The 12,794-nt window shown below is 44.3% G+C and overlaps 1 protein-coding gene across 1 annotated transcript; it reads right to left on the bottom strand.

Annotated features, from left to right (window-relative positions):
* Positions 1–75: 75 nt before the first annotated feature.
* LOC100136769 (Band 3) lies at positions 76–11,451 on the bottom strand. Its single transcript, NM_001124717.2, is given in 20 exon segments — positions 76–1,071; positions 1,450–1,623; positions 2,096–2,265; positions 2,419–2,660; positions 2,746–2,912; positions 3,056–3,145; positions 3,352–3,597; positions 3,789–3,983; positions 4,186–4,334; positions 4,474–4,677; positions 4,932–5,139; positions 5,298–5,482; positions 5,849–5,891; positions 6,046–6,254; positions 6,453–6,618; positions 6,724–6,770; positions 6,885–6,988; positions 7,561–7,616; positions 7,769–7,855; positions 11,365–11,451. Coding segments are annotated over 19 exon segments (2,757 nt in total). The 5' UTR covers positions 7,796–7,855; positions 11,365–11,451; the 3' UTR covers positions 76–996.
* Between the last annotated feature and the right edge of the window lie 1,343 nt (positions 11,452–12,794).

Below are 12,794 nucleotides of genomic sequence, written 5' to 3'. Positions count from 1 at the left end.
GTTGGAGTGGTGCTCCTGTGGACCAGCACTGTCAGCCCTCCTACCATTGATGAATAAAGTGATGAAGAAATGAAAGGGTTTAAAATGTCTTTAATTGGTTGGGTGACAATCAAAACAGCAGTTGTACAGTGATTCAAACACACATCAACATACAATAAACCAAATATACAGCTGTCCTTTTACACCTGTCCCCGATCAATGAAAAAATGGTGCAATAGGCCTACTATAGTCAATCTTATTGCTGTGATTCATTTGTCATATTTACACATTTCTCTCCCACATCATCATTATATTGTTACAATTCATTCAGTGATTAATACATTTTCCTATATGTATCCCTCTCACCTTTGCAATACCGAAAGCATTACATCCTGAAGTAAATATGTATTTAGGTATAAGAACTGAATGAGTGACACCACTGGACACCCCAAAATAGAACTAAGATGATCTGAACTCCATACTCACACGTTAGCTTGCAACTAAACAAAACAGCAAGAACAAAAAGTGATCTACATAAGACTTTCATTCAATAAGCTCACAATGAAGCATAAAACCAAACTGTAACAAAGGAGAGTAATGTAACTAGGGTATAAAATAGGCTACAGAACCAAGGCTAAAATAACAGTCCCATAGAAAAGCATTTTTGTGTGATTTATAATATTGCATTTATCTATCTGCCTAATACGGACGGGATTATATTTTTGGCATTATTTGGGTATTTGAGAGACAAATGTTAATTGTCATATTAATAGTGTAGAATATTAGGCAACCTGTCATTAAAAAGGTTTGAATGCTTACCCGAGACCTTCATTTTATCTTGGCACACAAACATACCCAATTGCAATGATGTTTAAGGACAGTTGGCTAAAAATACATTTTCCTAAAGAATATTTCTGATGGCACATACTAATAAATGTGTTAGACTCTATTAAAGCATTGTTTGAGTTCACTGGATCCTCGCAGCGAGTTGAGAAGTGAAAGGTCGTGTCCAGGTGTTCATGGCAACGGGGACTCGTACATATCCTCTCCTGGCTCCTCTTCGAACTTCACCTTGCCGTCAGAGGCATCCAGCTGCAACAGAACACACAGTCTCATTAGAGAAACACACACAGTTTAGTTGAGTCGCACTGATTTAGGAGAGGCCGAATTTATGCTAAACCTCCTGAAATCATTTGAAATATAGCATTTCCAATAGAAATGAAACTGAACCCAATATGTAGAAAATGAATAGCGACACTGACATTCTATTGATCAACAGCTGAATGGGTATTTTGAAAATGTTCTCTGCAGATTCCATTAGGTCTCATGTGTATGTGATTTAGCTAACTCTTCTGACCACTTATCGGGAGGACAACATAAGGTACTGACCTGGGACCAGGCTCCTACCCAAAACATATACATGTGTTGTGATTGTAGTTAACCACAGTAAAACATTTGTGTGCCACTTACACATTTCATTTCCTTGTCAGTGAAGAGTGTTCCAGTGATGGCCATGCGCAGGGGGATGGTGAGGATGAGGACAAAGGGCAGAGCCAGGGAGAAGGCACTCATCTTCACCATCCAGAGAGCTCCTAAACACACCATCTGGATCAGGGTGAACAAGTGCATCTTCATAGTAGTTACCTGCATTAAGGAGATGAGAGAAGGAGGGTTAAGACAGGGGCAACACATTGGATATATACTTATGTTTACCAGGGGCATAACTTTCACTGGGGACGGGTACATTCTGAAATAGCATTTTTGTCCCCCCCAGTTTTATCTTTGGAATGTGATACAAAACGAGGCAATGGTGTGCTTTAGGACCATGAGGACGCCTCCGAGCGGTCGGGTAGGCTGTTTGGAGTGGTTATCCGATTGTATAAAAATTAAATACAAAATTATGTCACTTCTAAAACCAAAGTTGCGCTCCTGATATTTACTATGGTGTAAAACTTGTAAGTGCAAAGGAAATGTATGATTTTTCAGATAATGACGTTGTGATTGCCACAGTGTGTTATTGTGTGGGAATTTTCTGGTATGTTTCATAAATTAAATAATGATATAAAACGATGAAACAGAAAGGAGGACGATTGGGGGGTGGAGAGAGGCAGCATACCCTTTGTGCGTAGGCGTCAGCAGGATAGTATTTCCTGGGTACAATAAGCAGAAGCATTCGGTCCCACATCTGGATCCCACTGAGTGAGGTTATACCCATGTAGAGGAAGATTCCAAACAGAGCCGTCATGGGAATCATCTTCAGGATAGGCTCCAAGAGAATAGACACACCTGGGAATAGCAGGAACAACAAACATTTCTCATACATTTTTAGGAGCTCAACACTGACTGTGCTGAACTTTTCTTTAGACACCCAGTGTTCTGTCTGTTCGTCGGGATCAACTGCATCAGCTAAATCTCAGTAGCCTATATGGTAGCACTTACCGACCATGGCGGCCACAAGCATGCCGCTGATCCTTTGCTCCAGCACCTTCTCGATCTCAGGCTTGGGTCCCTTGCTCATGACAGTGAGGGCGTTGGCATGGGTGACAGAACGCACGGTGGCGGCACTCAGCCAGGGCACCCCAAACAGGGAGGCGATGCCACCCATGGTGACCAGGATGAGCAGGTCCAGATGGAAACCAGAGCCCTTCACCATCTTCCTCTCTGGTTTGCTCACAATCAGCCTAGAAAGGTCAGAGGTCAAACAATGAGAGGAGGCTTGGTGGTTGTGGAGGGACTATGGACATGAAGACGATTGATTTTACTAACGTAGTGATCTGGGACTCGAGGAAGATGAGGATGAAGACCAGCAGGGCTGGCACGCAACACGCCCCCATCATCCAGGCAGGGAAAGGCTTCTTCTCTCCCAGGGGGTTGATGAACCAGCCTCTGGCATTGGGGTTGGACACCATAAGACCCTTGGGCACCACAAGTTTCTGCCAGGGGACACACAAAATACATATGCTGTATTTAATCTATTACTAGACATCCCTTTTTACATGAAACAGTTTAAGGAGTAATATGTCATACACTGAGATCACCTTTTAGTCAAGGCAACACAAACCTATAAATCACTAACCTGAGTGTAGGCATCCTCAATGGTGATATCCACAGCGATCATGAAGAAAATGGCAATGGGAACACCAAAATCTCCAATCATCCGACGAATCTGGTGATAGGGAAAACATGTGTAGTGAAGGCTATCACACACAGAACACAGAGGGGGCTCTCCAGCGCTAAAATACCCTATCCTGATTCATCTCTCTTCAATACTGTCCAGCAGTAACATACTGTGTAAGCACCAGGTTGTTAAAAGTTCGCTTTGCTCACAGACATACGGTAGTCATCACTGTTGAAAACAGCTGTAGCTCTTACCGGTCCAGGGAGGAAGTGGCCATTTTTGAACTGACGGAGGAAGTATGCGATGAAGAAACACCCGAACATAAGACACATGGAAAGCAGGGCGGTGTTGGGGTAGGCCCTCTCATGTATGACCTCGTGCACTGTCTTGTTGCCATCCTCATGATACTCTATGTGCTCCTTGACCACCGGGTGGAAAGGGTTGTCCAGGCTGTCGTTCAAGTGCTCATAATTCAGAACCAGAGGGTGAGCTTTGAAGATCTGAACAACGAGAAGAAAAGTAGGTATGTAGATGAATTAGCAGCGGAGGACAGGAGGGGTGTGAAGGAAAGGAGAAAGACAGGTTTTTATTTTTGTATTTACAGTTGAGGTATAAAAAAGTGCTTAGGATGGTGGATGGATGTAAATGTTGGGATGGATGTGAGGAGATGAGGTGGAGTGATGTGTGGTACCTTGCCGAGCTTGCTGAAGGTCTCGTAGATGAAGATGAGGGAGATGAGGATGGAGAAGATCTCCTGCGTGAAGCGGGAGATGAATTTGACCAGGAAGCTGCCCTCCACAGCCACGATAACCACCACGATGATCACCAGCCACAGGCCTACCCAGATACGGCCCACAATGTACTCAATCTCCTGGGACTTGCAGAACTAGACAATGGGATTTATAAAAATAAGTTGTTCATGTTAATGATGTACTTGCATTGTAACTTTGAAATTCATAGTTATCATAATAGCCAAAGCAAATCATGTCTAATATGATTGACATCCCGAGGACATGAAGCAGTGATGGCTCAGCATACTGTGAGCTAGGGCTCACTGAGCTGTTATGTGAAAGTGCTATGATACATACCGCAAAGAAGGCCTCCTCAAACACCAGCAGTGGCCCAGAGAAGCCAATGACCAGTGTAGGCTGGGCTGCGATGAAGGCGAAGATGATGCCCTGGATGCAGGTGGAGATCATCAGCTCAGACACGCCCATCATGTGCTCCGTCTTATCGGCTGGAGGCAGAGGTCAGGGGGATGAAGGTCATGATTATAACCGCTGTTATGTAGGCCTACCCACAAAACCCATATAGAGTCAGCAGTGCTCCTGTCCTCTTTGATACTAGGTGGGTCCCTCCTTCAGACATGAACTCACCCAGCAGGCCTCCGAAGGTGATGGCAGGGGACAGGGCAGCGAAGTAGATGAAGATGACAGCAGCCAGGACCTGGGGGTCGAGGGCGTCTGTGAAGTCACTGATGTAATGGCGGTACCGCCGCTTCATGTCCTTTATCATCCCGCCGAAGGGAATGCCTGTCCGGGCCAGCGGGTCTTCTCTTGGCTCCTCATCGGCCTCATCAGCTGGATACAAAAACAAAACAAATAATGACTCAAAATGAGCACAGACAGAGCAAGTGTTTTGGATGGGTTTAGACTAGAATCTCCAGAATCTCTGCACGTCAATTTTATTTGGAAAATCATATTAGAAGGAAATGTAGGCCAAACGCAAACAATCCCTAATTTGGAAATTGAATTAACAAGTTATATATAGATTTAGATTAGTTGTAACTACAGGGTTAGTCTGTGTAACTACAGGGTTAGTCCGTGTGACTGACCTTTGGCCCCGCCACCAAATATGATTCGGGTGTCAGAGGGGCGGAGTCTGTCCTTCAGCATTTTCTTCTGGAAGTCAATGATTGGCTGGAGCATGCCCTCGTCCTGGATCTCAGTGGGCGGGATGACGATGCTGCAGTCCATAAAATCAGCGATGGCATTGGTCAATTCCTTGTTAGTCGGGGCTAGGTAAGCCTCCAGACTAAAGACCTGTAGGACCGGAGACATGGGGAGAGCATGGTTAGCCATTGTAAAACACTGAAAAGATTAATCTAGATACTATGAAGCATCTCCTCATTCTTCCCCTCCCCCCTTGCACTCCTTGGCCTTAATAAGTCCCATCCCTCTTTCCACTTCTATTTTCTCACCCAATCAGCCATAAGGGCAGCCATGGCACGGCCACTCTCATGGTAATCCACTCCTCCCTGGCTGGGGCCCACCAGCACAAAGACGAAGCGCACCGGCACAGGGGCCTCCAGGGCCCCCTCTATCACCACAGAGTCCCCCAGCCTGACGAAGGCCACGGCAGGCTTCTCCAGGGAGTCCATCACCCCTGGAACAAACACACACACATAGAGCTTAGATTACAGTCTCCATATTCTTTAGAATAAATGGTTGAATAGGCAAATCAGGCAGAGTATCCAGTTGGGCTCCCGAGTGGCGCAGCGGTTTAAGGCACAGCATCTCAGTACTAGAGGCGTCACTACAGATACCCTGGTTCGATTCCAGGCGGTATCACAACAGGCCGTGATTGGGAGTCCCATAGGGTGGCGCACAATTGGCCCAGCGTCGTCCGGGTTTGGCCGGTGTAGGCCGCCATTGTAAATAAGAATTTGTTCTTAACTGACTTGCCTAGTTAAATCAAATAAATGTAAAAAGTTGGTGGTGAGTTGTATTTCACTTTTCACACACAACTTACCTGAGAGGACAATGGAGGCTTCCACACTATCAGTTGTATCTCTCTGAAAAGCGAAGGGAGGAAGGTCAGTTAATGAGATATCGGGAGAGAAAGATAGATTTATCAAAGAAAGAGGAAGAGAGGTTGAATGAAGTCATGAAGTGCTGGAATGATATTTAGATTTAGCGGTGGGATTTAGATCCTAAGACTAGTGTTACCTGCTTGGTGACAGAGAAGGTCTGCATCTCGATGTCTCCTCCCAGGGGTTGAGCTACAGCTCCCTCAGACTGACTGCGTCTCTGCAGTAGAGCCCTCAGCAGGCCATCTCTATCAGCGGCACGGATCTCACCCTTGCTCCGCAATTCATCCACCACCTTCTCAGCCACAGCAGACAGACTGCTGGCTTGCAGGTCCAGAATGATCGCACCTGAACACACAGACAGAGTTTTGGGATAGGTCAAACATGGCCTGTTGCTGCCTGCCATCTATTTTTGGAAATACGGTTTCATGTGGTGGCTCTGAGAAAAGATTCAATTGCTAATAACCTCGTGAAATTATCCAGATTACGTCAATAAATTATTTTAGATTGAGTGATAAACACAGTGAATTTGTTCCAGATAGTCACCTGTGCTCATGATCTTGCGAAGCTGGATCAGACTCTTGAAGGTGAGGTAGGAGACGTGGGAGGGGCCCCACTTGCCCGTTGCTGGGTTAAAATTCTCCTCATAGCCCACCCAGCGGCCAGTCTCCTGCCAGCTGTTGCCCATGAGCTCATTCAGCTCTACATAGGCCTGAGACACACACACACAACATCATGCTCAGGTTCAAAATGGCAACTTCCTTGTCAATATACTAGGTACCCGTTTATTTTAAGCTATACCCCAAATGGGGCTTACCTGAGCATCCCCTCTGGTGTTGGCGTTGGTGTTCAGGTTCAGATAGGCTGAAATACAGAGAGGTAGTGTTCAGTCCTAGCACTCCATTGGAGGTGTACTTGTGTAGGTGAGACATACAGAGGGGAGTAGAGAGAATGTGTTGATGGGCGTTTAGTGCTCACCCTCTGGGTCGGTGTGAACGACGATGCTCTGGATGGCCTGGTTGCTGTCCTCTTCCTGCCTGCTCTGCTCCAGGTCATAGTTGCCACTGTGGCCCGGTGGGGTCCTGGGGAGGGAGGGGTAGGGGGGTGAACCTGGTTAGTGAGGGGGGAGGGGGGGGGGGGGGCACGAGACGCAGGTGTGCTGCTCCTCAACACCTGTCCATGTCTCACCAGATCTTACAGACAACAGGCCAGGTTGTGCTCCTTTCTTTCATGAAGTACCTGCAGCTTCTGGTGTTTGGTGTTCTGGCCAAAAGGGGCAGTAAAAGCCTGTATGACGTCTGTATATACTGTAGGCTCAGAATCATTCGCTGGTTGTGTTACCATTGATTGGGGACTTCAGTGAGAGACTTGGGCAAGCTCTGCAATATCAGTCCTGCCTTCTCAGATAAGGACGTCATGCTGGCTTAGACCAGTGGGGGGTGGTGTTGTATAATCATTTACAGTAGGCCTACTTTTGATCACTCTCACTGACAATCTAGACAACCACTTGAAGTAGCTGCATTCACAAAACCTTGTTTTTGACTCTTTCACCAATTCATTTAATTCATTCTAATATTGTTCAGGTTGGACTTATTGTATGAGGAAATGCTAATTAGACTTAAAAAATTAACTTTTAAGAGGGGAGAGCACTCACGGTCTGATCGGAGATGGGAAAGCAGAGTCACTCTCCTCCTCATAGGACATGACATCCTGGATGGAATCAGAGAGAGAGAGGTGGGGGGGGGGGGGGGGGGGGTCAAAGTAAAAGATGTAAATAAAATGTTACAAATACTTTGAATTCACAATTCACATTTCCCCATCCCATTTACTGCATTATTGCAATAACAATGTGTTTTATCCACCTCTCCAAAAGACAGGTCGTTCTCCATTGGAGTGTGTCAGTGCTTGCTTCGTCTGTCCTTAAACTTTCAGCAACGTTTGTGCATACCCTGTAATGTGAATGCACATTGACATAAATTAATAAACACAAACACACTAGAATTAGACACATGAAATACAGACATGCATTTGACCTTTATTTTACCATTGAAATGAACAATCTCTTACAAGAGAGACCTGGCCAAAAAAGCAAAACACTACAGTTTAAAAAGATAAATATACACATTGAGCAACAACATGGTTTAGGGAAGTGTCGTGCAACTAAGGGTCAAAACACTGACAGCCCCTCACTTCATTTTAGATCATAGTGTTGACCCTTGCTTTAAACAAATTTAAATGTAGGAGCTCTTGTAAATTCCAGGACTTCTTGAAGCTTGTTCCAAATGGAAGGGGCAGAGAACCCTCCCCGGATTTTGTGTTAAATGCTCTACAACAAAGCTTTCTTAGTGTCCAACAAGCTTTCTCTACCCTTAATCTTGTTCTGAACACCTCCAAAACAAAGGTCATGTGGTTTGGTAAGAAGAATGCCCCTCTTCCCAAGGGTGTGATTACTACCTCTGAGGGTTTAGATCTTGAGGTAGTCACCTCATACAAGTACTTGGGAGTATGGCTAGACAGTATACTGTCCTTCTTTCAGCACATATCAAAGCTGCAGGCTAAAGTTAAATCTAGACTTGGTTTCCTCTATCGTAATCGCTCCTCTTTCACCCCAGCTGCCATACTAACCCTGATTCAGATGACCATCCTACCCATTCTAGATTACAGAGACATCATTTATAGATTGCCAGGTCAGGGTGCTCTCGAGAGGTTAGATGTTCTTTACCATTCGGCCATCAGATTTGCCACCAATGCTCCTTATAGGACACATCACTGCACTCTATACTCCTCTGTAAACTGGTCATCTCTGTATACCCATCGCAAGACCCACTGGTTGATGCTTATTTATAAAACCCTCTTAGGCCTCACTCCCCCCTATCTGAGATATTTACTGCAGCCCTCATCCTCCACATACAACACCCGTTCTGCCAGTCACATTCTGTTAAAGGTCCCCAAAGCACACACATCCCTGGGTCGCTCCTCTTTTCAATTCGCTGCAACTAGCAACTGGAACGAGCTGCAACAAACACTCAAACTGGACAGTTTTATCTCAATCTCTTCATTCAAAGACTCAATCATGGACACTCTTACTGACAGTTGTGGCTGCTTTGTATGGTGAATTGTTGTCGCTACCTTCTTGACCTTTATGCTGTTGTCTGTGCCCAATAATGTTTCTACCATGTTTTTGTGCTGCTACCATGTTGTTGTCATGTTATTTTGCTACCATGCTGTGTTGTCATGTTTTGCTGCCTTCTTATGTTGTTGTCTTAGGTCTCTCATGTTGTGATGTGTGTTTCGTCCTATATTTATATTGTATTTTTTATTTATTTTTTATTATCCCAGGCCCCTTCCCCGAAGGAGGCTATTTGCCTTTTGGTAGGCCGTCATTGTAAATAAGAATTTGTTCTTAACTGACTTGCCTAGTTAAATAAAGGTTAAATAAAACAAATATTTTAAAAACAATGAACCTTTTTCCTCTAGCTCTGTACGGGCCTAAGGCACAGTCAACAATGGACATGTGAGCGCAGGCGATAGTTGTCATTTTTCTGCTGGACAATGTAGGTACACAGATGAAAAGGAAGCTGTCTCAGTATGGCCTTATAAATATAAATATACCAATGATGTAGTCTCCGAAGAGCTAAGGAATGCCAGCCCGCTCTCATATAGAGGGGGGATATTAGGGGATTCCCTCTAATGTCACAATCAATGTTTCAACAGTGATATCGAATAAGACCTTGCTCTAGTCTAGACCTCTCAGGTCTACCTTGACTATTTTGGAGGAGGGGGAAGGGGAGGGGTTTATGGCCCTGAATAATAATTCTGGGAATACCTGAGACTCAACTGCCCCTGCATCAGTTATATAACTGGGGTAATCTGGGTTAAACTCCAACTGTGGTAATCTGGGGTAAACTCTGACTGGGGTAATCTGGGGTAAACTAATTGGGGTAAACTCTAATTGGGGTAATCTGGGGTAAACTCTGACTGGGTTAATCTGGGGTAAACTCTGACTGGGTTAATCTGGGGTAACCTCTAATTGGGTTAATGTGGGGTAAACTCTGACTGGGTTAATCTGGGGTAAATTCTAACTGGGATAATCTGGGGTAAACTCTGACTGGGTTAATCTGGGGTAAACTCTGACTGGGTTAATCTGGGGTAAATTCTAACTGGGCTAATCTGGGGTATACTTTATCTGGGGTAATCTGGTGTCAACTCTAAATGGACTGTTTTTGTCATGTTTTCATGGGCTACTCATACACACAGTGAACCCAAATTGGTCACAATGTGTCACAAGCCCAACCAACAGGGCATATGAACCTCTACATAAGTAAGCCTTATAAACACACTAATGACACATTTTGAGGCCCATTGAATCAAGATACCACCAGCGCATGTCACAGCCCCTATGAGCTGTGCTCCTAACCATGAGTCAGCCGTTGAGACAGTGTGGCCCTTGCAGTGGTTTGAGTAGGAGACTCACAGAGTCTTATCTCTGGGTTACGCCTTCCCCAGGCCAGACAGACACCCTAGTGCTCTAGTCATCCATTACAGTAACTTACAATATTACAACTCATACTGTAACAACTATTTTGTACAGTAACTTGTAATTTAACAGATCTACTCTACTCCAAAAACAGTAAAGATATTTAAAAAAAGGCTGGTGGTAACTCGTGGTAACTCGTGGTACAATGACAGGCAATACAAATTGTATTGTACAGTGAGAAGTAGAATATTTTAATGTGTATTAACTTAAAATTGTGTCTTCATTTATCTGGTTACACAATGAATATGTAGTGCTCCAAATACACATAAAACAATGCTGATTAGAAATACTATGCAAATGTGTTTAACATTGAAACAACAGAGGCTGATGGACAGATAAGAAGACACTGTACACTACCGCCATCGTCTCTCAAACCTTGAGCTTTTTAAACCTCCGTCGACCACTAAATGAAGGTGAGCGGGAAAACTTAAAAAAGTCAACTTTCTTCACATATACCATCACTAATTAAACTGATGAAGAGAAGTGTGATGTTAGCTGTTATTTGAAACATCACGGACCACAACCAAACACTACAGACCTTAAATTGTACTATACAACTCCCACATAATGCTGGTTAGATTTTACAGTCATTTTTGTACCAATTTCAAACAAGAAATAAAGCACCTGGATCATTGTACGGTTAGTTAGCAACAGACTAATCGAGAGACTTGGGTTGTAGAAAGACAAACTCCAACTTGCAGCTATGTCATTCCAAAAATTTATTCTCACTGATAGGCATATAGGATAAAATTTTAGTATAAACCTCAGATACATGGAAAGTTAGATAAAGTTGTCTGTCGCATGTTTCATTCAAATCCCCACCTTTTCTCATCTATACTCCACTCAATACCACTGACCCCAAAGCCCCCTCAATGACAGACCCCAGTAAAGGACCCCCAGCCTGGGAGGCCACACCCTTACCTGCACCAAGGTGATCCAGCCTAGTCTGTGGCAGTAGAAATAGGTTGATCGCCACGATGCTAACGTAAACGTACCCAATGATAGAGTGATCTGGGGCGGATGGAGAGGCAGAGAGAGAGAGAGAGAGAAAATGGAGGGAACACCCATTTGAAAGTACGCCGGGGCAAGAAACGCTGTACTACGTTCAGCACCAAAGGGTATAGAGAGATAAGGCCTGTGTGACAGACAAACAGCCCTATCGATGTGGCCCACCTTGGGCCAGGGATATCCCAACCCTCCTCTCTCCCCTCCGCCCTCTCTGTTTGGAATGCTGCCAAGTCAGGACACAGGGTGCCAGAGAGACCAAACCTGTATGGACCAACAGGACCAGCTTCACCCTGCATGGAGGGGAAAGGGGGTATGGAAGGGGGGCACTCTATCAGAACGTGAGCATCTTGACTTCTGACGTCATCTTGTTAACATACTAGGGATTCCCTTCTATGAAGGGAGGGATTCCCCCTCATGATGACCTTGAGTGGGTTTTATTATTAAATTCATATTACATTTTTCATTAAGAGCTGCCAAACTTATAAGCAGGCCTCGGTCACACTTTATTTGGATAGTCCGGATTTTCCATCAGTAGATGGTCTACAGATGGTTATACTATCAACAATCTGTTAGGGTTAGGTTAAGAATAAGGGTCAGAGTAAGGTTAGGGTTAGAGTTAAGTTTAGGGTTAGAATAACGGTTAAGGTTTGGGTTAGAGCTAGGGTTAGTAGATAGTTAGTTGAAATGTTACTGATAGTCTGTAGATAGTCCGTATAGCATCTACAAATGGACTATCCAAATAAAGTGTTACCAGGCCCCCACTGACACATGTCATACTGTATGACCTACTGTAACTCCCCCATCACCCCGTGGCTTAACGTTCACACCATCAGGTCGACCTTGATCCATTTAGGGCCTTGATTGGGTCTTGTTTCTCAAACACAAGAAACTGATGACAGCAACATACAATGAAACAAGTAAATATATCTTGTGTATCCAAATATAGAGAGTGCCTGATGGTGGGGGTTTGTGGGTGACCTGTACCGTACCTCTATGAGACAGGAGAGGGACATCCATCCTGGCTTTTAATGAGATGAACAGAGATTGAAATATTTAGCTATATTTCCATTTGCTCTGATTCTACAAAACACACAACATGCTGTATCTGTATTTGTAGCTAAATACCTGTATGAACAATCTCTCCAGCTTTGCGTGAGGAACTTTCTCTATTTTGTGCACCTCCTGTAAGGGAAATAACAAAATGTTTATACTACTGTAAATGCCGGCCCTTGTAATTGAAAAAACGTATAGCCCGGTAAAAAAAAATAATAATAATTAACTGTCTCAATGCTCGTTGGATCTTTCTTTTTTGGGGGGGAGGTAACTTTGAGGAAATCAATAAC

Source organism: Oncorhynchus mykiss, chromosome 13, assembly GCF_013265735.2.
Source record: "Oncorhynchus mykiss isolate Arlee chromosome 13, USDA_OmykA_1.1, whole genome shotgun sequence".
In the NCBI taxonomy this organism is placed as follows: domain Eukaryota; kingdom Metazoa; phylum Chordata; class Actinopteri; order Salmoniformes; family Salmonidae; genus Oncorhynchus; species Oncorhynchus mykiss.
This window is presented reverse-complemented; position numbering and strand designations above follow the sequence as displayed.